Source organism: Ciconia boyciana, chromosome 7, assembly GCF_034638445.1.
Source record: "Ciconia boyciana chromosome 7, ASM3463844v1, whole genome shotgun sequence".
Taxonomy (NCBI): domain Eukaryota; kingdom Metazoa; phylum Chordata; class Aves; order Ciconiiformes; family Ciconiidae; genus Ciconia; species Ciconia boyciana.
The window spans coordinates 52,903,764-52,930,788 of record NC_132940.1 but is presented as its reverse complement, the minus strand read 5'-3'; the positions used below and the strand labels follow the sequence as shown (position 1 = coordinate 52,930,788).

The 27,025-nt window shown below is 36.7% G+C and overlaps 1 protein-coding gene across 6 annotated transcripts in view; it reads right to left on the bottom strand.

The window, feature by feature from the left end:
* Positions 1–27,025, bottom strand: part of ATP13A3 (ATPase 13A3) — a 63,664-nt gene that overhangs the window by 5,141 nt on the left and 31,498 nt on the right. For 3 of the 6 annotated variants that reach the window (XM_072866405.1, XM_072866404.1, XM_072866406.1), the window contains exons 8-33: positions 25,797–25,866; positions 24,785–24,919; positions 23,919–23,991; positions 23,044–23,175; positions 21,849–22,028; positions 18,172–18,329; positions 17,314–17,502; positions 16,318–16,379; positions 15,566–15,716; positions 14,987–15,103; positions 13,932–13,949; positions 13,690–13,843; positions 13,485–13,605; positions 12,179–12,303; positions 11,072–11,250; positions 10,479–10,604; positions 10,316–10,395; positions 9,604–9,646; positions 9,397–9,506; positions 8,451–8,547; positions 7,491–7,563; positions 6,485–6,662; positions 5,639–5,826; positions 5,098–5,186; positions 4,823–4,903; positions 796–885 (exon numbers count right to left, since the gene is read on the bottom strand). In XM_072866405.1, the coding sequence (XP_072722506.1) occupies positions 796–885; positions 4,823–4,903; positions 5,098–5,186; positions 5,639–5,826; positions 6,485–6,662; positions 7,491–7,563; positions 8,451–8,547; positions 9,397–9,506; positions 9,604–9,646; positions 10,316–10,395; positions 10,479–10,604; positions 11,072–11,250; positions 12,179–12,303; positions 13,485–13,605; positions 13,690–13,843; positions 13,932–13,949; positions 14,987–15,103; positions 15,566–15,716; positions 16,318–16,379; positions 17,314–17,502; positions 18,172–18,329; positions 21,849–22,028; positions 23,044–23,175; positions 23,919–23,991; positions 24,785–24,919; positions 25,797–25,866 (3,019 nt within the window). The remainder of the gene's footprint in view (positions 1–795; positions 886–4,822; positions 4,904–5,097; positions 5,187–5,638; positions 5,827–6,484; positions 6,663–7,490; positions 7,564–8,450; positions 8,548–9,396; positions 9,507–9,603; positions 9,647–10,315; positions 10,396–10,478; positions 10,605–11,071; positions 11,251–12,178; positions 12,304–13,484; positions 13,606–13,689; positions 13,844–13,931; positions 13,950–14,986; positions 15,104–15,565; positions 15,717–16,317; positions 16,380–17,313; positions 17,503–18,171; positions 18,330–21,848; positions 22,029–23,043; positions 23,176–23,918; positions 23,992–24,784; positions 24,920–25,796; positions 25,867–27,025) is intronic. The other 3 variants (XM_072866409.1, XM_072866408.1, XM_072866410.1) reach the window with 3 other exon arrangements.

Genomic DNA, 27,025 nt, shown 5'->3' with positions numbered 1-27,025 from the left:
ACTTCCATTCTTCAGTGAACAAAAAGCAATTTTTTCTTGAAGAGCCTCAAAAGGACAAGTGTAAATCAAAACTGAATACACTTAATAAAATTTAGTGCTGAGAAATAAACCATTGTAATTTTAACATGAACAAATGTACAACCAGCTAAGTGTAATAAGCCAACAGGCTTTAAAAGGAAAAAAAGCTATTTTTTACGGGATTCACATAGATTTCCTTCATGTAGTAATGACAGAGGGGTACACCAGACCAAGATTCATGGTCACCTGAAAAGCAGAAGCTAAATCCTTCAGTCTCCTAAACCATGTTAAGTAGTAATAATGTACTTTCATTGGCCATTTTGTTTCATTTGTACATGCTATAAATTACCGCTCTCACAAGACAATGTTCTAAAACCCTAAACCAAATTAATTTAATAAAGAACTGGATTAGACCCAGCATCAGCAATTCTGCTTCCAAGCAAATCAAGACATCCTCCAGTCCTAGCATGCTAACTTGTTGTAACACAAGTAAAATTTGCTAATGTGCAAACTGAGGATAAAGTGAGAAGAGTCTTAAAAGCAATCCTCTGGGTTTGCTCCGCAGTTCTTGTATACACAGCCAAATTCTTTAAGTGTCAACAAGGAGAAAAAATGTAAAACCAGACACCTTTCCTTTTAATAGTCAAGTTACAGAAATCCAATTTAAACAGTCTTAAGCTTAAGATAAGGCAACAGACACTTATAGATCATAGAAAAGACAAAACTGAATTAATCTGCATGCACTCAAATGATGACAGCAAAATACTAGTCTCCAACCTGAGGTGGCTGGGGTATGGTGAGGCGATATTCTCCTTGTTTGTCTCGATTGAACACAACCTTCCAAAGGATCATATCAAGGAGGACATTCTGTGAGACATTGCAGCAAGTGGGAGGAGTTAAAGAAACTAATGATTATTTGTTGTTAGTGTGCACATTACAAATAAAACCTGAAATAGCATGTTAGGCATTGCTAATTCAGTGCCAGGCAAAATGGAGAGTTTACATTACTTGTCAGTACTTTAGTGATAAACATTTTCATTCTTAAAAGTGCTCACATGAGATTTAAGAATATGAACATGTACTTTAAATCAATAGCAACAATGACCAAAATGGCATCCATTGATACAGGTAAAAATCATAAACACACATTCTTAATGTGTTTCAATACTCTAAAACCTGTGAAGCACTGCAGATGTGAGTGCTTAAAGCAGTTTCCCCTCAAACCATCTTTAACATTGTAGTGCACTTCATGCTGTAGCTACACTTTGTTTGTAGTTTGTTTTAAACCAGTGACGTTCCCAGAAAAGCTTCAGTGGAGTGGCAAAGCTGAGCCACCAGCAGGAAGTCTGAAGGAATTCTGTAGGAGCCGTTCCAGATTTTGGAAGAGCAGGCAGAAGTTGAACAGTATGTTCAGTACATCTGGTTATTCTCATACGGCTGTGTGGGCGGACTCGAGAGCCTTGAACAAGTCCGGCAACACAGGTGTGAACCTGTATCTTCCATGGCCTTGAGCCTACAACTCCAATCTTTGGACAGATTCAATTTCTAACATCTGACTAACGTCTGCCATTGAGAAAGGGGAGCTGATTAGACAGACTTTTATAATAGATTTTATAATGCTTACGATTTTATAATACACCAGAATTTTATAGTGCTTTTATAAAGCATTTGCCAACAAATCTTCAGCTTGTTAGATGTTCATTTCTGAAGCCAGTCTGGTTTAAGTATGTCTGTATCAGGCATCAGGGTAAGGAGGAACAACTGCTAGGACCTGCCTTTGTATGGCAGTATTTTCTATCATCTGGTAGAAAGAATATGCGTGCTTTGTGAACCTAGTCTGGCACCCACATGGAAGGACCAAAAGCTTTACACAGCATTTCAGAAAACATGTTTGGGACAACCACAGTCAGAAATCATTCCTGTTGTGAAAGCAATTAAGAAACTACATATGACTGTAGTGTGACACAAAAGTGTCAAACTGGCAAGTGTGACAAAAGAGGATAGATCCAATCCCTCATGTATCTCATCATTATGAGCCACTTAAAGAGGCAATTATGGAGGTGTTAGTCTCAGCAGAACAAACTATAGGTGATATACCTACAGAGTACGTTGTTAAAAGAAGTAAGGAGATGCCACCAGCAGCTTTTCCTAGATACTCAGCATATGACCTGTGGTACCCAGTAACTCTGTAGTGAAAAGTGTAGTGAGCAGAAAATCCAGCCAGGCACACGAGGACAGAGAGCAATGAGCTATACTGGAAGTGAAGGAATGAAATAGCCTGCAATTTCTACACAACACATTGGACTCAATGATTTGGCACCCCATGAAAAAGCTTCAGGGACTCTAGAGTAATACTGCTGGAGTTGGACAAACACAGTTCAAAAGGTAGGACAAAAGCAGGTTGAAGTTGTGGAAGATGAAGTGTGCATCGTAAAACAAGGTTTGGGATTTGAGGATCACTAGACAATGCTTCTGTTGGACACCTGCTGTACAGTAAGACAACTTATCTCTCTGTCTAAACAAAGCATTCAGCTAACAGTGAAATTGGAAGAAACAGGCTTTAAGTCCATGCAGAACATCCCAAACAATTAACGTCAAGGAAATTAATTCTATAGTTACTTCTATTCCACTACTGAAGTATGGGCAACAAGGTAAGATAGGAAAGTCTGGTTAAAGGAATGTGACAAATGATCCTACTAGTTTTGGTAATAACAGTTAAGTGACTGAAGTGTTGAAAGATGCTAACTCACACCTGCATAGGAAAAAGAGTGGGGTGGGGTTTGAAATACTGGGTAAAAGCAAACACTCTACAGTAATTACATTGCTTAGGTTATGCTTACTAGAAACTCAGAAGTTTACAAATTTATGTGGCAACCAACAAGGCCCAGGAGTGGAACCCTATGAATGTTTAAACCAAAGAACCACTTGTCCTTGAGACACATGTGCTGATACATGGACACACTGTACAGACTTTCTACTAGAGCTCTTACGATTCCAGAACAGAAACATCACCAGGTTGTATAAAAGTTAGAAAGATCACCTGCAGAACAAAGTAATTTTTCAGCAGAAGCTAAGTTTAATTTATTTCTCTCAGTGAAGTTTATCACTGGACTGAAAATTGTAACCACCACCTATTTACATATCAACAAAGCTCAATTCCAAGGAATAATCTTAGTGCTTCAAAAAAGCTGATTTCCCAGAGATTGTAATAAAAACATCAAAACTGACTAGAAAAAGTAAACAGGAAAAAAATATTTCTATCTAGGAGGTTTTTTTAAACTTATCAGAAGACAAAAAAGCCACAATTCTGCAGCTTCAGAATAACTATTTTGTTTCAGTAGCAAAGACAGCCACATACATAAAATTTAACTTTTAACAAATAAAAAGAGGCAAAAAACTATTAAGAGTTTAGTAGTACAAAAAAAAGAAAGAATTAAAGGGCGTAAAGGAAAATTCCATCACAAGCAGGGTTAGAGTAAATATAGGACAATGTAAGAAAGGCACAGGATCTTTAGGAGGGGATAAACTTGTTAACAACAAGGCAAAGGCCAAAAAATTTATTATCTACTGCCATGTTTTGGAAAGACAAGTTATCGCCCATCATGTGAAAACACTGAAAAACACATTCCAATAGGGAGCAACGTAATAGTATATATTGCAAATTCTATTTGGAACAACATTTTGAACACAAAGCCTTGATAATTTTGAATAAAGTATCCAAAATCTTTGGTTGACACTATTTCTACTAAGTTGCAAACAAAAGGGAAAAAACTAGTCAATTGGAAAGAATATTAATGCTGTAGTCATCTTCAAAGGCCAAAATGGTATGATCCAAGCAAACATTATGCTGGTTACCTTGATAGCAATCCCTCACATAGCAATGGAAATACTGACTAGAAGCTGCAGAAAATGTTAGAGTAAAAACATATAATTGTAGCGTGCAAGTGCTAGATAATGTTGAAAGGCTTTTTCATCTTGCAGAAAAAAAAAAAAGTGACTAATGGCTGCAACCAAACCCCAAATGTATTCAGCTGAAAATAAGGCATCAATTTAACAGGGAGAAGAACTAACCACAGGAATAAATGACTGGCTTTGAATCCAGACTCCTTCTGGAAGATGTATCTGCCAAACTCCAATTCTTGGAAGCACCATAGGGGTACCTGGATGAAAGGTAGGGCATGTTTCTGCCGATATTAACTCTGGCATTACAGCAGAAGAGGTCACTATCCCGAGTGACCGACTTTGGACAAGCTCAAGACTGAAAAAAGCAGATCTACATGAACATCTCTACTTCTGGACTTGGATCAGATGAGCTGAACAAGTTATATAGACCTGCATTATTCTGAACAATAAGCTATGTGTACAATCCAACTGACTGGAGATGGGCTCCCCTAACGATTTCATATAGTTCTTTACTATGTTATGTTATTCTGAACTGAATTAACACAGCAAATAAATATGGAGTGTATTGTCCTATGAAACAGTTGAAATACAAGTCTTTCAACTTTTTCTCCTTTTTTTTAATTAATAAAAAAGGTTTTAAAATTATGCTTTTAACACAGAAAACCTTGACACCTTAAATCTAGCCTACAAGGACATTTTTAGGAATACAAACTTAATAAGAAAACAGTGTCCACTTAACATTGGCATGCTATGAAGAGAGACCTTCTAAACAAGACAAATATGTACCCTGGAAAAAACAACAAACAAACAAACAAAAACAAACAAAAAACCCCACCAAACAAACACCAAAACAAAACACAACACTTAACAGACAAGCATTTTTTCCATTTGAATTTCTTACCTCCATCAGCACGGACACAATTACATTGAGAATAACAATGATGAGAATTCCTACGCGCCACTCATACGGCACACACACGAGCTGTGAGAAAAAGTTGCCAGAGGTTAGCAACACATATAAAGTAAACACACATTCAAAATAGGCCCAGAGTTATAAATTCTCCCTTCACCCCCAGAAGTGCAAAGTTAAAGCTCTAAAGGGGTCAAGCTTGCCCAAAAGGCAGCCAACCAGTTATCCGAGGAAGTACAGATGCCTGCATATCTGCTGAATCTTACCTCAAGAAGTGTGTCAATAGGTTCAACAGGATGCAACATGATGAAGAATATGAAGACATAAAGAACTATCACAGATATAACAAACAGAACTGTAAAAGAAGAAAAAAAATATTTTAACTGGAGCATGTCACAATCGGAGTTTTAGACAGTTTTTCCATGTATCATGGGTTCATTACTCCCTGTAAATAACCTCTTTTCTCCCTCTAAACCCCTTCCAGGTGGATTTTGGCAATACAAGTTGTGCTGATACCCATAAAGAGACAGAAGGACAGACTCAATTTCTCACTGGCTCACTTGTGGAGCTGGAACATATATACACATATACCTCTACAAACAAAGCAACTATTAACACAAATTTATCCATACAGTTTAATACTTCCCTATTTCTATCTCTGATTATCAGAGGATAATTGTACTATGTTCTCCTAGCAACACTGTTACTGCTGAAGCAGCACAACAGAATTGTAAGCAAGCCATGGCTGAGTAAGTGCAGAGTCACTTGGAGTTTTACTTGAACTGTATATAGTAATAAAGAACTTACAATTTTTGTAGCATGGTTCTCTAAACGGCTTTCCTTTAGAAAAGACAATTGCCACTATGAGGTACTGAAAGCTGGATATAAAAAACAAAGTTGTGTTTTCATAATTTTTAATGTAATGCTCATCATGAAGAGTCTCATTCCCATTGTGTGCAGAGCTGGTGTTTGTGGCATCCAATACATTACATGCACTACAACATAAAAAAATTTAACACTGAGTTAAGGAGAAGATGCAAACAAGGCCTACTTATTAAAAAAAGCAATGACATAATAAATTGCTACAGTAGTTAAAAAAGCTTATCCTTGAAAACCTATTACAGGTAGTAAGAAAGAACTCAAAACTGCATCAGGGACATATCAATTTTTGTGAATTCTGAGCTTCGAGTTCTTTTATGCTTCCAGCTTGTAAGTTCACTACATGAACTGTTTAGAAACTATCACTGTAGGTACACTTTGAAGTCAGGTAAGAAAATACTGCCAATCAAAAAAAGATGAAAACACCTCTTCATTTTCAGAAATATGAATTTGATTTAGTGGAGCTCTAACAGGAAAACAAAACTTTATAAAATAGGTCTGAACCATTAATTTCAAATTTCAAATCTCAACTATCCCAAAGCTGAGGAGTCTTCAGACCCCACAGTCTGGCTCTGACCCAATTTTGCATTTCAGCCATTTGGTAACTCCTATGTATTAGTATGCTTTTCACAAAAAAATCAGCAGACTACCAAGCTGCCATACAGAAGCTTTATTTACAAAGTCCCCAAAGGGGGTCAATAAAGAAGAGAGCCATTATTGCCTATAGCTTTCCAGTCATTACTGTATCCTGCATGGAGCCACTGAAACACTTACTCAGATTCCGTTGTCCAAGGCTCATACCAGGACTGCTGTTTGACCCAAAAAAACCCAAAGGTTTGGAAAGCAAGGCAGATGATGATCTGAGACAAAACAGAACACAGAAGTGGACCTGAGATAAGACCTGATGGAGGCCTTTGCGCAACAAGCTCCTTCCAAGCAGAGTTCAGACTCACTGCAAAGAGAAAGAAAAATAGATTACACATTACATCATTATGGTTTTCAAGAGTTATCCTGTTCACATTCTGTGGAATTAGAATGACTTGCTCATGACATCACTTTAAAAATTAGTCCAGAACTGCAAGTGTGAAACCACCTTCAAAAGATTATACCGCACTAGAATAATGCCACAGTGCCTTCTATAGGCTGGTTACCCCTCAGCAGCACAGGATAGCAGGGGACAATAATAGAAGCCATGAGACTTAAGGAATTAGTAGTGTCTGGCCAAATTCCCTTTGTCTGGCACAAGGACTTACAGCTCCTCTCCTCAGTTTTGTTCTGCCATTGCTTCAAAACAGCAGCTTTTATTAAAGTTGAAAATGGAATTCTACCTTTAGCCAGTAAACTGAGTGCTAGGTTCGTACGTGGAATCAAAGATTTCACTAGATAATAGTTTTTGAGTATAACATTTTGTGGACAGAAGTTCAACTAAAAATGCAAGAAATCAAAACATTTGAGAAAGATGATGTTGGAACAACTCCTGTTTTGATTCCAAACAGTTTCCTCATATCAGTAGAGATTTATGACTTCCTGTACTGTGAAGAACTACTTTCCTAACATCATGCCCACAACCTGCTTTTTGTATGAGGACATTTCACAAACTTCAGATGAATCTAACCCACTATGCAGTGGTTTGGTTTTTTAAATGCATATACTGTAGTAGTCGTAACGTCTTAACTGTATGTCACAGTGCTTACTCCAAAATACTACATATTCAAGAAAATTTGACCAAGCAAAAACTGTTTTATAGAAGCCAGCAGGGGTAATTCAGCACAATACTTACTAGTGAAGACCACCACCAAAATGATTGCCAAATCAATGAAGAGAAACTGGAAATCTCCCAAATTGCTCAGGATCTAGACAGAAATCACAACTGAAACATTGGTAATTTCTTCACACCAAGAAACATCTTACAGTGACACTCCTATGGCATTCATTCTTTAAATTTCACTCTATAAACAAGACAGTCTCTTATCAAACCTGCTTCCTTTATCTGCAGGAGTCTTGAGTACTCTACAAGTCACAGATCAATTCCTGAAGTATCAAGGTATGAAACAATTTCAGTTTCAAGATGCCTAAGCTATTTGTAATTGAGATTTGTTTGTACTCAAACATATTACTGAATCTTACAAACCAATGAAATAATAGTTTAGGCCCACAGTTCTCTGAACACCGTAACCTTACTATGTAGTCATATGGTTGTCAAAATTTCCACCTCAAAGGTCCTTTAATACTTTGCATGTTTAACTTACTCAGAATACAAATTAAAATACAGGATTTCTACCACATGCCATATTGTGAATCCAACCATATTAACAGGAAATACTCCACTTTGGTTCTCCCCCTCAATTCAATACTTGCAGCTGCTCTCTTCCAATCCTTACATAAAAGGAATGGATTGCCCTTAAATAAATTTAGGCTATTTTAAAATGCTGACAGTTTTTAAACAATGGAAAATTGTAATTTTGTTCTCTTTATATGCTTATTTGGACTTCCCACTGTAGGGACTTTCTATTCACAAGCATTATTTATTGCCTTTTTTAAATAGATACTACCATGTTTTTCATACGGTTAATACAAAAAAGGCAAAAAATACTAACAATACTTCTTTTAGTCCAAAGACAGTTTTTAGAATGTGGGTGTTGTGTACTCAAAGAGACTTGCAACAATTTATATTAAATATCTTTCAATTTTCAGATCTCTGAATTACGTTGACACTGCTTAAGCACAATTAAATACTTACAGAATATAGCAGAGCAACACTGATGTACTGGATAATGCTGTATAATGCCATGAACTTAAATACACAGAAGGAAGTTATTAAAGCAGCACGGCCTTCCCTGTCAAAACAAATGCAATCATGTAACTAGAAAGTTTTCTGTGCAAGCAGTTAAACTCTGCTTAGCAAAACATTAGCTGCAATTAAACGTATCAGAAAATCCTTTGAGGGACATTAGGCTGAAGGCATATGGAGAAAAAGGGGTCAGAATGGTACACTTTCAAGTACATCAAAGTTGTGAGCATGCCTTCTGAACTGAGCCACCACCTTACTTGGGTGTTCTTTGGACTGTATGTGGTTTTTCAACAGAGGTTTTAAAATTAAGGTCTGCTTACAAAAGCATCTGTGAAGCACTAGTTTACTACACGGATTGAATGAACATGCAGTCAGCCACAGAGTTGCTGACTTCAGAAATGTTTCTGATTACGCATTACTTCATTAGTTCCGCCCAGACTTAACTAAATTCTTCTCCAGCTGACCTTTATCCAAAATTACCACCTAACTTCCAAATCTAGTATCAAAAATTGGTCAAACCCTATTTACAAAATTTGTTTTCTACTTTGTATGGTGCTGAGCAGTTATCTGAAGAATTTTCCTGCTTGCAATTACACACAGCCTTAATGGAAACTCACATAGTCACTAAGGCATCAAATTAAATACTAATGTGTAGAAGCTCACTCACACTCTAAAAAAATTAACTTTACATGGACAAAAGGGTTTATAACAAAATACCAAATCATGCTACAGCAAGACTTTGCTCGGAGTACCTTCAGTAAGAAACAGAATTACTAAAAATGTATGGTTTGTTCTTTAATTCAAACTGGCTTCCTACAGCATCAAACATATACTATCATAGCCTATGCAAAAAGAGTTACACAGACATCTTTAAGTTCACAGTAAGTGGCACTACCTGATCAGCTTTGGCACGCAGGAAATACTAGGTGTCCTGGAAGTGAATGGTGATGCCACAGAAGCCTCAAGTTCAGACAAAGATATACCACCATGTGCCCTTTTTAGTGCCTGCCAGTTAAGATTGAAATAGAGAACATTTTAAAACTTGCTTGCAGCAGTAAAATTTAAGTGAACAGTTCTGTACGGAAAATAAAAATATACTTACGCCACAGTCATTTGCTCCATCTCCACACATGCCCACATAGTAACTATAAAAAACAAACAGATGTCAGCATTCTGGACCGTTCCCTAATCATAGTCCATTTAGCTTATTTCATTAAATACGTCTATATTATTTGACTTATTCAGGGTTTGCATAATAATGAGTGATCACTAATGCTGAAAGCAATTGCTATTCCCATTATACATATAAGGAAGTAGACAGAAAAGTAACATGACTTAGCCAGGTCCATCAAACCAGTATGGTTATCAGCCCTCTATCATTCCAAGGTGGTCTAAAGTATCTTTGCTCTAGGCAAAGAGACTTCTCTAGTATTTTGTATAGCTGCAAGGCCTGACACCAACAGACAGTGTACTGACCATATGTGAACAGAAGTCATCCTGTTAATACTTCTTTAACCCACAGAAGACATTCGATGGATTTGTTTATTAAGCCAAGCAACCAGATTTATAAAATGTTAGTCAGTTTAGTTATTCCTTATTTATAACTTCATTAAAAGTCTGAAACTTTCACAACTCGCCAGCAGATGGTACTACTCTCATTCCTGCTCAGCTAATAGGCTGATTTACCAACTCAAGGAAGTTACATTAGCCCAGCCTTTTTCATTTGGCAACACAGCTAGCAACATACATAATTTTTTCTCTTATCACACCACACTGTCAACCCTCCCGCTTTCTATGCTTAAGCAAATACTTACTCAACATTTTGTAAAGCTTCCACCAACTGAGTTTTCTGATCAGGCGCCATGCGAGCAAACACAGTGCCATCTAACACAAGCTGGAAGACAGAAGATTTCTTAATGGTCACAGGGCAAAGTCTCTTCACCATCAAAAGTGCTCATACTCAAGTAAAATGCTCACCTTGGGTACCAGGTCCTGAAAATGCTCCAAAATCACTGCAAATGACTTTCCATTCATTGCAAAATGGTGTTTGGACTGGAGATTCTCAAGGCTTTGAGACTCATGGACCAATTTAACTGGAATATCCTATCAAAAGTAGTTTAACACTCTAGTTGTAGTGTATTTACACAGACACCTTGTAATTTCAAGCTAATACTCAGAGTGGTATTCCTAGAGATCCCACACTAGAGGAGGTTTCTAAGAATATTACTTGAAAGAAAACCTCACACAATGAAAACACTTATTTAGTAATAAGAAAATGTGGTTTAATGTTTCAACTACAAGCACCTAGAGCAGTCTTAACAGATTGAAATGTGGAAAAAACCTGTCTCCTGTACAACTAGTGTCAAATGTTGCATCACAGTTGAAAAACTAGCTCCCCCAGCTGTTTTACTACTCTTTGGTATTTTAAGATCTGAAAGTTAACTAGTACATCAATTTTGATTTGATGCTTAACAGCAGATTTGCTACTTAACAGAATAAGATAAAAAGAAACTCACTCAACAGTAAAACTAACTGCTTACACTCTAAGGGCATAATAATGCTCATATTACCTCTGAGTTTATGGCTGGTGATGAACTAGTGCATTTTGCGAGGGTATCTGCATAATGCCAGTTGATCCTGGCAGCCTGCCCATCCTTTGGAGGTAGTGCTTCAGCAATAATGACCTTTTCCTGAGGTAGAATCATTCCACAGTCTCTGGCCACAGAGATAGCAGTTAACATGTTATCCCCTGTTAAACAATTGCATGTAAAAAGGTTTGAGTTAGAAAAGAATCAATAGCATACACTGATATTCTACACAGAGAAAAGCTAACAAAGGCAGTTTTAAACTAGGAGGAGAACTGCCTAACCATACCAGTAACAGCCTTAGGGCAAACCAAATCTACAGACAAAATTCAAAGTCTAGCCCATTAAACCCCTCCCCTGCACTAGCATCACTAGAAACTTTGTATGCTTCTTTCAGCCACAGAGCTCTCTTATTGACCAAATCTAAAATCAGGCAGAAAACATGGGGCCATTTAAAGTCCCGCTTTTTAAACATGGTCAGAGATCGTGCAAGACAAACACCCAGTTGTATTGCTAGCTTATCAAAACACTATTCCGAAGTTGCAATACCTATGAAAGACACACACATACACTCATGCAAAACACTGAGCACAGATACCTAGCCCACTTAGGGGAACATAAGAAGTCATTCTTACCAAAAAAAAAAGTCCTTTACAAAGTGACTTATAATATAATTAAAAAAAGGTAGGGACCCTCAGGAGGTCATCTAGTCCAACCTCCTTCTCAAAGTAGGGTCAGTCATAAGATTACACCAGGACTTTTACCTAGTCTGATCTGGAAAACCTCCAAGGTTTTCACCCTTCAATTCAGTATAAAGTAACTTGCGCATGGAGCTAGGGAGAGGAAGCTACAAAGCAGAATTAACCTCCATGCTGGTTTTTGATCTCTGACTTACCAAAGCAACTTTCACCCAAAAAAGAAATAGATTAGTGTCTGAATATTCTCACAATAGTTTCTAAACTTTCCTCTTGCTATACATACAGTGTAATCTCAGCTTATTGATGCTAAAATTTTACTTCATACACTAAATTAAAAGACCACCAAAGAGAGATAGATTTTTATCTTTTTGAGTATGAATGTTTACATGCTAACCTGTAACCATGACAGTGCGAATGTTGGCTTTACGCAAATCTTCAAGTACAGCAGGGGTTTCTTGCTTTAGCTTGTTTTGCATTATAATTAACCCCATAAAATCCATGTTGCTTTCAATAGCATCTCTGTAGAAAAGGAGGCAAGGAAAAGAACAGTTATTAGATGTAGGCTAAAGAGCCTGATTTTCTGTTTATCAAAGTAAAAGGAGATGTTTATTTTTAACCATTGCAAGTGTGAAGTTTGCTTTATAAAAAGTGACCTGAAAGATATCATTAACATTTATTTATACTTATTTCCCTTGTTTTAGTTTAAAACCAGTATGAGAAAATGTTGTTTCCTCTCGAGAGCAGTTGTTTAGTTTCTTCCACGAGAATTCTTTCTAAAAGAAATTACATTCTCAAAAAGGTTATTGCTAGAAAAAATGCTCTAAAAGTAACTGCATCCACAGCCAATTTTAAGATATGTTTAGAATGGAGATCTCTCATTTCCAAATTATCTGAACCTTAACATACAAAGCTACCAAACTATGTTACCAAGGCTAGCAAGATTAATAGACATTAGCTAATTAAGTAAAGCAACTAATTAACTTTGTTTTACATGAAAGTCAGTGTATTTACAGGTCTTGGGTATTCTACTTCTACTGCAGATTTTCACACCTGAAACTGGAAAACACATTTCTCCACTCTGTACTATTTTGCAAAAAGTTCACCTTGGGCACAGAGCCGATACAAAAGAACAGAGTCAAAGTTGGCATTTTCATAGTGATGCTACACTTCCAAACACTATGGAAAAGATAGCATTATCCACAAAACTAGGACCGGCTGAAAAGTAATTAACAGGAGATACTACTCTTTGAAGGAAGAACCCTTTCTACTTTCCAAAGCTTTCTGACGAGCTTTGCAATGAGAAAATGGACATGCTGCCTATAGGAGATGAAGAAACTAAACCAAACATGCACAGGAGGGTTTCCACTACATGCCATTATCTTCAGTAGACACAGATGATACAAGTGTGTTCAAGTAACAAATTGGATGAGGTTTTCTGCCACATTAGCATAAATTAAACCTCATGAAGAATTATTATTACAGTTTGTTTCAAGCTTAAAGATGTGAAACTTACTTATCTTAAATTTCTATGATTCGTCCAGGGTACAAATAAAGAATGCACAGAACTACAGATGTCAAGGCAGAAGAAAGCTAAAGAAGAGTAGTAATTGATTTAAACAAAAATAAACATTACATAATTCATTGAAAGCATGCAGCTTTTAAAGCCTGTTACTTATTTTAAAAAGTGAAGTCACTCTTACCTACTAATAGTCTGGACTTTGTGCCATGTAAGCTTAGACTCCAATTTTCTGTGAGCAAGAGCAATAACTCGGAAGCCCTGCTTAGTGTATTCTTCCAGGACACGCTCAAAGTCAACAGGAACTTTAAAAAGGTCAAGTTTAGAGTTATTAAAATTATTCATATCACAGCCGAGCTACACAAGAAATAAAGAGTTTGTTCCTTTACCTGTTTCCTGCTTACACAAGCTGGCAATCACTTCAGGGGCACCTTTCATGTAAGCATCCATTCTCTTCTCCCCTAGAACTCTCCCTATTACACACATACGTTGCAAAACTGAAGAAAATGGAAACTGGCGCACAATTCCAATCTCATAACCGGTCTGCATCATACAGGAAGGAAGGAAAAGGGTTACATCCACATACATTCCGAAAAAAGAGGTATATGTTTAATTGAAAAAGCATACTTACCGAAAGCTCAAACAATTCCTAAAAAAACCAAAAAATACATTTACTGTAAATATTAAGTATTTTTTCAGCTACAAACTATTTCAACATAAATCAGTAAATGAATCTACACAGCACTCTAGATAAAGTCGCACTACATTTGCAATGGATTTCATGAAAGCTGAATATGAATACGCTGCATCTGTTTAGCATCCTTTAAAGTGAGGCATAGCAAAACTTTAGAGCTTGATTTCTTGATTAGAATTTGCAAGACCTTTCACAGTCCAACCTGTGTCTGTTTATCCTATGTAAATTATTAAAGTACTATGGTATTTCAGAATAAGTCCATGATTATTAAGTATATCCCCAAAAAAATCATCTAATAAGTTTCAAGAATGTTCATGTGTCAACTACTGCACAACAATTACTGCTGTGCATGTACACTGAGTTCTGAACAAAAAAGGCGCTTCTATCCACCTAGAATAAGACTCATACAGAGGAACTAACCTGCTATACCCTCCCGCTACCCTGCTCTGTAATAATCTGCATATACAGTCATGTGCTTAAATTTCCCCTCCTGTTTGAAAAATACTTCAAAATGCAGAGAGAAGAAAACTTTAAATCTGCCAAGGACATTTTATTTTTAACTCGGCACTTAATTAAAACATACATCTCTAAGGTACAATGGTGGCAAGAATTCTGTACCATGCAGTGACATTAACAAATGATTGTTTTAACTGAAACTGCAAGGTGAGCACACCTAAGCACTTCATTAGCCAGGAATAATTTGGTAATTATACTAGTATTAAAATGTGAAGACTCAAAAAACGTTACAGCACTTTATAACCAGTCCGTAAGGGTAATAAAGCTTGCAATCAGTCTGCTCACCTTCAAAGTGGCACATACTTAACCACTACCTTCAACAACGGTTTAAACTTGTAATCTCTATGTTTGTCATTAAAAACCACAGTTTTGATCCTGTTTGAATTATATTAGCCAGAACCACCGCATACGGTAAAATGTATTTGTTTAACACGAAGAATTACTTTAACTCAAAGAATTGCTTTGAATTTTTATACCATTTCTTGATTTGTTGCTTGCTTGGATTCTGGGAAAAGTTGTTTCGAAGGTCGAACCACTGTTGGCATGATATGATTATGAAGGGCTGTTTCCTCTTCAGTTGCTTCTTCTAAAATCTGTATTAAAAATAATCAACTAATTTATACATTCATTAACTTTGATTTTCTCGTAATGCAACTTTCAGAAAAAAAACAGCCTTGGAAGTCAGCCCAAGGTGCAGTGATCTTTCTAAACAAGATTTCCTGTGAGAATTGTCTTAATTTAGCAGTTAACTTAAGGTCCACTTAGCTATTTTACATGTTTATTATATGCATTGAAACCTTGCCACACACAACATCAGAAAGCAATAAATTAGCTCTTCAGATTCTTTCAGTTCTATGAATTGTTGTACAGAACACATTTTAAGAACATTCTCATATTAAGACTTCCTTTGACACACGGGCATTGTCAAAAGCCCACTGTTTTACAGTTACAGCTTGAAACAGCATATAATGGCTTATCTTGCATATAACAGCGTAGGAAATTTCAGATTACTGATCTTAAAAACATTACTTCTCTTGAAACAGACAGACACTTACCCATCCTATTGCTTCAAACATCTTCAAATCAAGTGGATCCCCAGAAAGTACCCCTTCAATTTTTGTAAGGGAATGACAAGTTGCCATGCAAGCAACAAACTCAGACTTCAGCAAGCTCTCACTGCAAGCCCTCTCTTCCGGCAAAAGGAAACTAAAACAATGAAGTTATAATATACTTAGCACTGTAATTATTTATTATGAGCCAATTCAAAAGGTTTGTTTAGATTAACAGAAGAAAATTGACTGCACAAGTCTCTTCACTTGTATTTTCACACATCACAGAAAACAGATTAAGCCTCTGGGCTGGAATCTTCAGAAACAGTCACACCTTCTGCCTCCTTCAAAAACTATATGTTAGTTCACTTGTCTAGCTTGATTCCTCATACAGAGGCCTCTTATCACTTTGTACTTAACTCAATTAGCTAAACTAATTCATTTTAGCAGCCCAAAAAGTCATCACTTAGGCAGACAGGATTAAGGAAACATGCTATACTTGAACTGCATCATTTCTGCAGTATGAACCTAATGAGGTCTCAGACTTACCAAATTTAACAAATTAAATTCCACCTCAGCCTCATAAGAGAGCTACAACTTTCATTACACCTAAACCCTATTTTCAGTTTAATTCTTACAGATCATTATAGAAATACAAACGTATATGAGCTCGCATTGAATTTTCTATTCTATTCTGCTGAAGCTGTTAAAGCACAGCTAAGTATCATATTTGCTATCAGCTCTGAGCTTATCCTTACCGAGCATTTTCCACCCGTTGAATTCCCCAAAGATCCAAGCCATCCTCAGTAAGCGTGCCAGTCTGCAAAAGAAACCAAGGGGCATGGCAAGAAGAAAAAGCCTTCAGAAACAAGTTATCCTCAGGTAAAGCAAAAATTAACAGCTAATTAACTAAATTGCACCTGAACAATACATTTTATTTTGTTTTCACTTAAAAATCAAGACTTCAGGACAGGAAATACAATATCTCCTTTGCTTTTTTGCTAGTAACTAAATTCCAACTCTGTTAAATAACTTAAAAAAACATTCAAAGCAATCATGCCCCTCCTTGGAGACAGAACAAACAAAACAGACCCTTAAAATCCAAAGATGATAGCTCAACATCTCTATATTCAGGGGTTGGGGGCAACAGAAAATAGGTACTAAACCCTTAGTACTACTTTCTTACATAGCTAAAACAGTAACTGGAATATATTTACAAGGGAAATAATAAATTTAGTGTGGGTACTTAAAATTTTAGATAAAAATCTAAGGAGGAAAATAAATTTTATCTAAGAATTAGCTAAAAGCAAAAGATTCTGGCTAGTGGCATTACTGTCTTTCACTCATGTTTCTGTTACGGAATAACAACAAAATATGCTGGTTTGGCTTTTCATTGAAATAAATGAAAATGAGAAACAAGTCTGACCTCACACTTCAATTTTCCAGAAGCTTGTGTACTAAATAAAACTCTTAATAGATGCCAACTCTCACATTTCTGTGGTGCCAGTAGTAAGTTAGGACTTGGGAGTCTTGAGATAAGAAAGCAGATCTGTATTATAATTTACTCTGCCCTAAAAAGTTGTTAAGTGAGTTAACAGGTGGTAAACACTGAATACCTGGAAGCTAACAGAACAAAAAAGATCTAACTTACAAGAAAGGAATGAATTTTCTTGTAGTTGCTAGTCTATATGAATTCCCATTCATAATACAATGCCTCTCCAGGTGGCAACACAAAGTTTCAAAATTCACCTAACCTTATCAAAACACACAAGATTCAGCTGGCCACAAATATTTATCCTTTGTGGGCTGATGCAAAAGATGCCAATTTTCTTCAGCCTTTTTTGTGCATAAACAATGCCAGCAGTCATGGCAGCAGGGAGCGCTGGAGGCACCGTGATAGTGATAATGTCAAGAGACTCAATGATGATGGTACGAGCTGGAACCTGCAATAAAGGTCAGAGTTAATAAACAAGAACTCACTACTGAAAGATTTACTATCCCACTGAAGCATTACATCACTGTTACCAAAAGCAAAATCCACACAACTTTCCCCCGTACAGCATGTTCTGGATTGCCCAGAAACCTAGCACAATCTTCACCCACCATCAGCGACCATGATAATCCAGTCCTAAGTTATCCACAACCCGTAGCTCCAAGTTTTCACTTTTCCCCCTGCAAATATATTACTTTAAAACAGTAACTGAATAATGCAAAATTTTTGGAGAGAAAAAAATTTACAGTTATGAGGTTATCAGTTATCAATTTCTTGGTGAGGATTTTTTGCCTGCAGCATGCTTTAGATGTGCTGTATCCTATTTCTTCCAACTGGGTATCAGTCAGATGGTAATCTTACATATAATAAAGATAAAAATGTAGTAATTGGGTCAGTAGAAATTGAGGTAAACTCAAAGTTCACTGTAATATATTCAAATTCTTCTTCTCTGCTGAATTTTGTTCTCAGTAAGCTTGTCTTTCCTGTTCCATTGATACAAAATAAAGCAAAGAAATTTTCACTTAAAATCTAACTGTTTCTCATCATCTGAAGTGTGTTGGAAATCATGATCAACCCTTTTTTAAAATAAGGCCGTTCTGGACCAGAAATGAAAACATACCTCATTTAAGATGCTATTGACAACCGTGTAAAGAAACCCAATGCCTGCCACCACTACCAGAGACAGAAGAAACAAAGAGGCATCTCTGTAGAGTTTAAAATCAGTTGGCTTTGGATATAGTATGGAACGAACAAGCTGTCCTTTAGCAGTACTAAAGCCTAGAAATAAAAAGGAGTAAGTTATTAAAAGTATAAACAAGAGCAAAGCTATTCAAATACATTAAAAACCTCAATGAAACCCTTAAGCTACTCATTTCATTAAGACTTTCTCAATATACAGTAACATGTTTTGCAATACTGTAATTAAGGTGCTTCAAAAATGTACAAGCACATCATACTAAGTGCTTCTCTCTTATGGCAAGGAAATGCAGCTGATGCAAATGAACCCCTCTTCTACAGCAGCAGTAAACCCTCAAATGGTTTGGCCTGGAAGAGTTTATTGTACCGCATTTTGTCTCTCACAGCGCAGAGCTAGTAGAAATATTTATTAGTTGTCTAATTAAGCCAGTCCTTGCAAAAAGAAAATGAAGTTATTCATAGAGTCCAACCTTAAGTACTTAAATAGCAAGTCTCCGTAAACTCCCTTGACAACCAGAAAGATAGATTCAGAAAGAAACTGGAGTGCACAAAGTCATCTTTTGGAGGAACCCACCTCTTGATCACATTTTGACACCTAAACCAGGACACTAGACTTCTAAGGGTCTTAGAGTCAGACAACCAATAGACACCCTGAGATCCTCCTTGAACCTTTGCCTCACCATGTGAAGAGGCCAACACCAGTGCCTAATTTTGTATGCCCCAAACATTTTGTACCTGCTTAGACTTCAAAGCCTATTACTACAACCTCAGTATCAATGCCAGGTCTGCTGGCATAAGTGACAGCTCTTTGACAGCTTCCCAGTCTGCAAGCCATCACAGCAAAGGCTAAGCCCTCCACACTGATATGCAGCATACAAGATTCTACCAGAACAAAGCAGCTATTGCATCAGTCTTTGCGCTGGTTTTGGCTGGGATAGAGTTAATTTTCTTTATAGTAACTAGTATGGGGCTATGTTTTGGATTTGTGCTGGAAACAGTGTTGATAACACACTGATGTTTTAGTTGTTGCTAAGTAATGTTTGCACTAGCCAAGGACTTTTCAGCTTCCCATGCTCTCCCAGGTGCATGGCAAGTTGGGAGGGGACACAGCCAAGATAGTTGATCCAAAGTGACCAAAGGGCTATTCCATACCATGTGACGTCATGCTCAGTATATAAAGCTGGGGAAGAAGAAGGAAGGGAGGGGACATTTGGAGTGATGGCATTTGTCTTCCCAAGCAACCGTTACGCATGCTGGAGCCCTGCTTTCCTGGAGATGGCTGAACACCTGCCTGCCCATGGGAAGGAGTGAATGAATTCCCTGTTTTGCTTTGCCTGTGCACGCAGCTTTTGCTTTCCCTATTAAACTGTCTTATCTCAACCCACAAGTTTTCTCACTTTTACCCTTCCGATTCTCTTGCCCATCCCACCGGGGGGGGAGTGAGCGAGCGGCTGGGTGGGGCTTAGTTGCCAGCTGGGGTTAAACCACAACAGTCTTAAAGAGCATGTCGTCATCACAAGAGGAACAAGGCTTGAAGCCTCCAGGTTTTGAATTTCCTACTGCAGAATACAAACCATGGGCCTCTTCAGAGAAGTTCAGCATGTCAGTATGTTCTTGAGTATTTAGTCATGAATGCTTTGTGATTTGACACAGTAGTCAAAAACAAAACAAAACAGAACTACCTTTGATTTAATGGTTTTGCAAAACATTCTGTAGCCACATAGGCTAGAACACATCAGGGTAAAACAATAAATGAAAACCTTATGGGGTGTCTTGAGAACACATTGGACATACAAATAGCTACAGTGAACATTTCTGTTCTCTAAAAAAAATTACCAGTTTTGAATTCTTTACAATTACAATAGGAGCCACAATGACATACACACTAACATATCCATGAACTGAGTTTCAGGAGAAAAAAAAAAGAGTATTTAGTTCATCAGTATTTTATGTATATTTCAGCTGTAACATCAAACATTTCATGTTCAAGGCTTAACTCTGAAGAGTACTGTGAGTACAGTCCCAGCAGATCAATCTTATATCCTGATTTACGACAAGATTAAGACTACACAACCATATGGAGTTCTGCTCTCACGGAATTCTTTTAAGGACTAAATTTTCTAGTATCTTCAATTTTGTGGCATCCCCCTTCCTCAGATAAAGGGATTTTTACTTGTATCTCACTAGGTAAGAATTACTTTAGTTCTTACTATCGGACATCTTAGGAGTGAGAAGCTACAAGTGCTGTGACATCTATCCAGTTCGGTGAAGTGGGAAATTCCCTACTTGCCTAAAAGCTGTCCCCGTAAACCAGACAGGAGAACAGAAAGGATTTTATACCCCTTTGCTCCTCACTATAAACATAGTCATAGCAGGAAAAGCGTACTTGTCCGTACGTAAATCTGAACAAGGTCCACAAAGGTTAATTCATCCTGTTTACAACATAGGAGCTAACTCTAACCTGTCATGGGCAAAGAGCAGATCAAAAGAATTACTTTAGATGTCAGGGCAGTAAGACTCAGTGTGTTGGAAGCAATTACAATTCTCCTTGTAAGAGTTCCAGACCATGGTTTCAGACTTGAAAAAAACCAGCATTATCCTCCCTGCAGAGTAGAAGAAAAAGACTTCAGCAGTTCGTTTCTGTTCCTGTTTTGGACCACCTATCTGTATATACATGTCAGGCTGGGCACATAAAATTTCTTATTTAAGAAACAAAAGAAGTTGAGATGGATATTATTAAAGGAGAGATGTGTTCAAGGGAAGGGAAATATTTTTCTTCAAAAAGAGGACTAATAAAAGCCTCTAGAAAGACATTAATGAATTTAATTAAAAAATCAGAATATTTACTGCTAAAACAGACTAACAGAAGGTGAAGAGAAGACACCAGAGAAAGAAGAGGCTAATTAGGATGAAGTTACTTGTTGGAAAACTTGCTTTAAGTAGTATTCTATCAAAGTAGTCACATTTATTCCATCCAATTCTATTGTAGCTTGGATTATAGCTTACATTCATCTATTTTGTGGTGGTTTTCTTAAGATCATCTTTGTAAAGCAGAGTCTCACAACTACATTAGTCTGTGCAATTTTTAATAGAACATCATAGTATTACCTAAAACCAAACCTTTACCATACTAGTATGAATGAGCACTTCTGTAGAAAGGGCTAGACTGAACACATTTTTAAGCAAATGTTATGTGCTTTGACAAAATATGGGCAAAGAAAAACGTTTGACATTGCCAATGGCTCCACCAAAATAAGCCATTCCCCACTACCCACCCAATCCAATGGTATGACAAGCCTTTTCAGAGAGGCATATGTAGTTCAACCAACACACCATAAAAGACATCTAAAGGACTTGAAAATGCATTCAGATAAGCTTTAAATTGATGCTAAAGAGTGATTCACTTTCTTGCTTGCCAATTGATACTCTCCAGGCCATTATCTAGTTCTATTATTGTTGTAAGACGTTTATCAAATTATTTGGGGTATACTCATTTATCCAAGCTTAGCAACATTCAACACAATACTCCAAAGTATCAGTTGACATATACCTACAAAAGCAAATAGTACGTTAACAAGGGATAAACTTAACAATTGATACCTGTTCTTACTACTAGAGCTTTGACCAATTCTCCAGTATAAAAACGGGTTTGAATGACATTGGTTCCACAGAACAAAGTATGCCGTTTATGCATTTCTGGACTGTATATTTCATCTCCCATTGCTTTCGGATATTCTGAAGGATTTGGTAGATTAACCTTTGTGACAGGAACACTTTCACCTTAAATGGAAAAAGAGTCTCTAAGCAAGATCAAATAAGAATAGACATTTTTCCTTCACAACTTCAAGTAGAACAATATAATCTCACTTCTTCCATAAGTCTGCTTCTGTGCTGAAGAAGTCATCTTCCTTTCAGCACGTTATTAGGCAGTCTCTCACCTATTAGCCTCAGCTCACCAGATTCCTTATCCAAATCCTATTTAACTCTATTCGTTATTCACCAATACAGCTTTTGTGCCTCTTACTTCAAATCAGATAGGTGTAAAATACAGTTCATTGAAAGAAAAGAGGACAAGCTTCCTTCTCCTGCTGCAAGGCATCACCCCATCTTTACTCAGAAAAACTAGAAGCTGAAGAAAATTATTCTTAGCTCCTTTGGTGACTGAGTATACTCAAGCTAGGGCTGCAATCAATTTTTATCAGTTGCTAGCAGCAGCAAGAGGCTCAAGTATATTCAAAGAATTGAACATGATAAAACACACAATGTCTGAACTACAGTTTTCTAAATGCTGCCAGTTTGGACAGATTATCCTAGGAATAACAAAAAGTCCATCCTATTCACTGAAGCTGTCCTTCAAAGACATCAGGTCCCTGGTTTCAGAGTACACAGGCACAACTTGATTTTTAAATACAGTACAACGTTCTACTCACTACCTTCATTCCTGGAAGCAGCTAAAAAGTTTGGGCAAAAATTTTCTGAAGAAACATACTGCAGAATTCAATCTGCACTGAGAACACCAAGTCAAGAGGCAGGAAGACAAACTATCAAGAAGAAAGCTTTTCAACAAGAAACCATCACTCATTTTTGGAGTTGCCAAGCAGCACCAGGTAGCTGTTGCAGATAAGCAGAACACAAGTACGTTTAAGTACTTAGGAGCATATGTAATTGCAAGAACATACACATTTCAAGCAAAATAAACATATCCACTTCTACTAGAGCATACTGCAAGTTAAGCATGCCCACAGGTATAAACTAATACGTTTAGCCACAGAGAACCATATCAAGTTTACTTTACCTGTTAACATACTTTCATTTACAATGCAAGTACCACTGAGAAGTACTGCATCACAGGGCATAATTGTCCCATTAGATGGAATCAACATGATATCTCCAGGCACAAGGTCAGTGGAAAGGACTTCTTCTATTTCTGAGTGTTAAAACACAAACAAGTTTACCTGAAAATAGCCACCATCTACAAAACCTGATAAAGATCCTCACAGCTAAGATCCAGGTGGCGACAATTAAGATTACACTCCATTTTATTAATGGTGTTACGGAAAGTTTTTGAAAAGATACAGAAAAAGCCATTGATAAACCCAATTCCATCACAGATTAAAGTCTAGAACACATGGATATGGTTCATCATAACAAATGAAAGGAATCAAGCTTGTACAAGAGATATTAACAATTAACTAAAGTATAACTTCAGTAGAAAGACACAAGTCCAACACAAATGCATGTCTTACAAAACAATATCACACACCACAACCTAACCGCCTTCAGCTACTGTGGTATCCAAATGAGCAAAAGTCCAGAAATCAATTCGCAGCCCCTGCTGGGTAATAAATTGTAATGGAAACCCAATGCATGCACATCTTTAAGCCAAGAAAGAAACTACAATGACAATTACATATGCGGAGTGGTAGATAATGAGAAACAGGAATAGAACAAGCACCTAATCTAGAACAAACCTGATACTCACTAAAAATACCATCTAGAAAGATAATCCTACCTAAATTCTACTTTGCAACTTCTCCTTTTCCCAGGCAATTTTGCTAAGAAATGCAAGCATTTCAAGCTGATCAAAGAAAGCACAGATGCACACCAACTTTACACTCACACTTAATGAACAATTTAAACACAACCTTCCAAACCACCTGTGAAATTTACCTTTGTTTCCTCTGCAGACAGAAACCCTGACAATGCTGTGAGCTGCTACCATGTCATGTAACATAACATATTGCTGCAAAGGGGAGAAAACAGTTCATTATTTAAAAGCACAGCTTGTCGTCTTCTAAATGCACATTCTATCTCTACAAGAAGAAGTGATGAGATTCTTTACTAACATTCTTTTACAACCAAATGTTACTCGAAACATTCTCTTGAACGTAGTTTAGGAAACTTATGGGCAAATAAAGTTTGAGTACATCAACCTGTACAGGTTCCTACTTTTAACAGCATTTTGGAAGCAAATATACACTGCCACGCAAAATGTTATAAAAATGTTTGGTCATTAACATACATAAGTAAAAATTGCAGCAGTTGCACGCACTTGGATTAAGGTAAGAAGGGGGTTTTTGTCTCTGGTATGAATTTAGAGATTGCAATTTAAGGATAATTGCTACTTTGATTTCCATCAGCTACAGCTAAGTCTACAGAGAAAAATGCATCACCAATTTAACAATCCACACATTTGGCTGCTGCTCAATTCTGTTGGACTTTTTCAAACAGAAAGAAACAACGCAAGATGGAATCACTACTGTCAATAAAACTTGGTATGTAAACTTGTGTCCGGGTTTTATTTAAGTGAAGTATCGTTTCTGTTAGCTGAGGTCAACCTACTGATTCAACAGCATGCAAAGTCAGCAGAGAAGGGTCTCAAAGAGAACTGTAAATCCAAATTCTTTCAGCTCAGAGAGGGAAATATTCTACCTGTATATCTCCGAAAAATTCTTAAAGATTTGTAGGCAATTTCACATCAAAATAAACCAATCAGTAAAAAGCTGAAAAGATGCATCTGTTTTCTTTGAACTTACCTTTCTAATGGTGTAGAGTGAGCTAACAATGGATATTACAGACATGATCACAATTGCTAATGCATAGTAGTGATATTCATCAGTGATCCACAATATCACACTGAACAACTGAAAAATGTAAAAAGGGTTGAGAACCTAGAAGAGTGACAGAACATTAAAGTTACACCAAAAGGTCACATGCATTCTCCATCAGAAGAGAGTCAGAATCATCCTCCTCCTCCACGGAGGAGATAAACCTTTCCATTCTTTATATGTGATTTTTGTCTGTTTTGCCAAACTGATCCCCCTTTTTCACTACTTCCTCAACCCCTCAAAAAGCACAGTTCTCACTAAAATAATACACTAATACAAACTTTTAAGACTGCGTGCATTTTCCCCTACACCTCAAAGCAAAATGATAGGAACATCTGATGCACCTTAAGTTACAATTCTTAAATTAATTTGGATGTTATTATTTATTTCTTATTAATAAGTGCACTGACACCTCAAGTTCTTACTCTGCTAGTTCAGGTTGGAGAGTTTCTTTGTTCAAAAGTTTCTATCATGCATTATTATGGCACCTAGATAACAAGTCAATTATTCAAATCTACCTGATACAAGGAAAATGGAACAAATCCAACAAAAGTATATGCAAGAACACATTTGATTCGATGCGTATGTTGTAATATATAATCCCTGGGCTGATAATGGAGAACACAATGGATAGCTTTATGTTTGAAATGAACAACAAAAAATAAATAAGATGCATACCCTCTTAAAGAATTCTGACACACTTTCTAACATCCTTGCTAAGGCACCAGGTTGTGAACTTTGAAGAGCTTACAGCTAAGGCCTCAAGTTTGGAGAGCTCAAAAATAAAGGTCCATATAATTTTGCTTTACAGTGCTGGGCTCTGGGGGAAGGTTTCTGTTTTACATTATTATTTGAAGACTAGTCCAATAGTCATTCATTGTATTTAAAGTAACTTTTAACTATATACTTTTTTTTTAATTTGTTAAAGGAAAGATCTTACCTCCTTAATCAGAAGCTTAAAATTGGAAGGCACTTTCACAACAATTTCATTTACTCCATAGAATGCTTTTCTGCATTAAAAAAAGAAAAATATCAAAAGACAGTTAAAATTTTTTATTAGAAATTTTATTCACTTCGAAGTAATTCCATTAATATGAGAAAGTATAAAATATTACTTAATCTGTGGCCCCTTTTATTTATCATAGTTTCAGAAAGTGTTTATCAGAAAACATTTACCCAGTGAGATGTTCCAATAGAAAGATAATTATTTTATACTTCAATTTAAACTGTAACTTAATTTTTAGGTTCTTTCATAGTAAGATTTCCCTGTAAACTGTGTATAGGTCCAATGTTTTTAAACACGTCATTCTGAAAGCCAATATGGGGTTCTCATTAACTTAAGCTCAAACAAGTGTTAACTCTTACCCTGCAGTTAAGACACTGTTCTCATGGTTCTGTATCATAGTTTTATTCTTAGCATGAAGAAAGGCAAATCATGAAGGGGGGGGGGGGCAAGAAAATAACCTCTGATGGGATCAGAGCTGATTAAATGACATTGCCATGAAGAAGCCCTTAAAGGATGTTCATAAGGAAAATACTTTCATTGTAGGAAAAGACACAAATTAACAGAAAATGGAATGATGCGCAAGCAGATGCTTCCATATTTTAAACTCTAAGATGGTCTCATTTGCAAAAAACAGCCAGGAATGCAACAGAACCCGAACTATTCTAGTTTGGGTAGTGTATCAATAAATTAGAACACCAATAATTAAGTACATATCTACATTTTCACAATATACATTCCATCTTGCTGTTCACTTTTGAGAACTAAGAAATCCCTGAACTATGTAACATTAAAGTTACATTTTAAAGGTTTTTTCTAGACTAAGTTCTTCTCTACCTATGCGCTTCAGCTGTGTCCCATGACAGGCACATTTACACTGTTAGTCTAAGATAGCATATTAATTTTTTAACATTTTTTTCCCCAGTTATTTCTTTTCTTAAAAGAAAAAGTGGGGAATGCATTTAGCCCCAACCAGAGACAGATCCATGCAAGCTATGGGACACACCTGTGATACCAACTAAGCTTTTAAAATTAAAGCCAAAGTCCTAAGACCTAGGAAGTTTCAGCCTGATCTTCCTAAAATAAGCAATTAGTTACAGTTTAGGCCAGGTTTGCTGCTTTCTGGCATCCAATATTCCTTATTAGCCATCTATCACACTATCCCC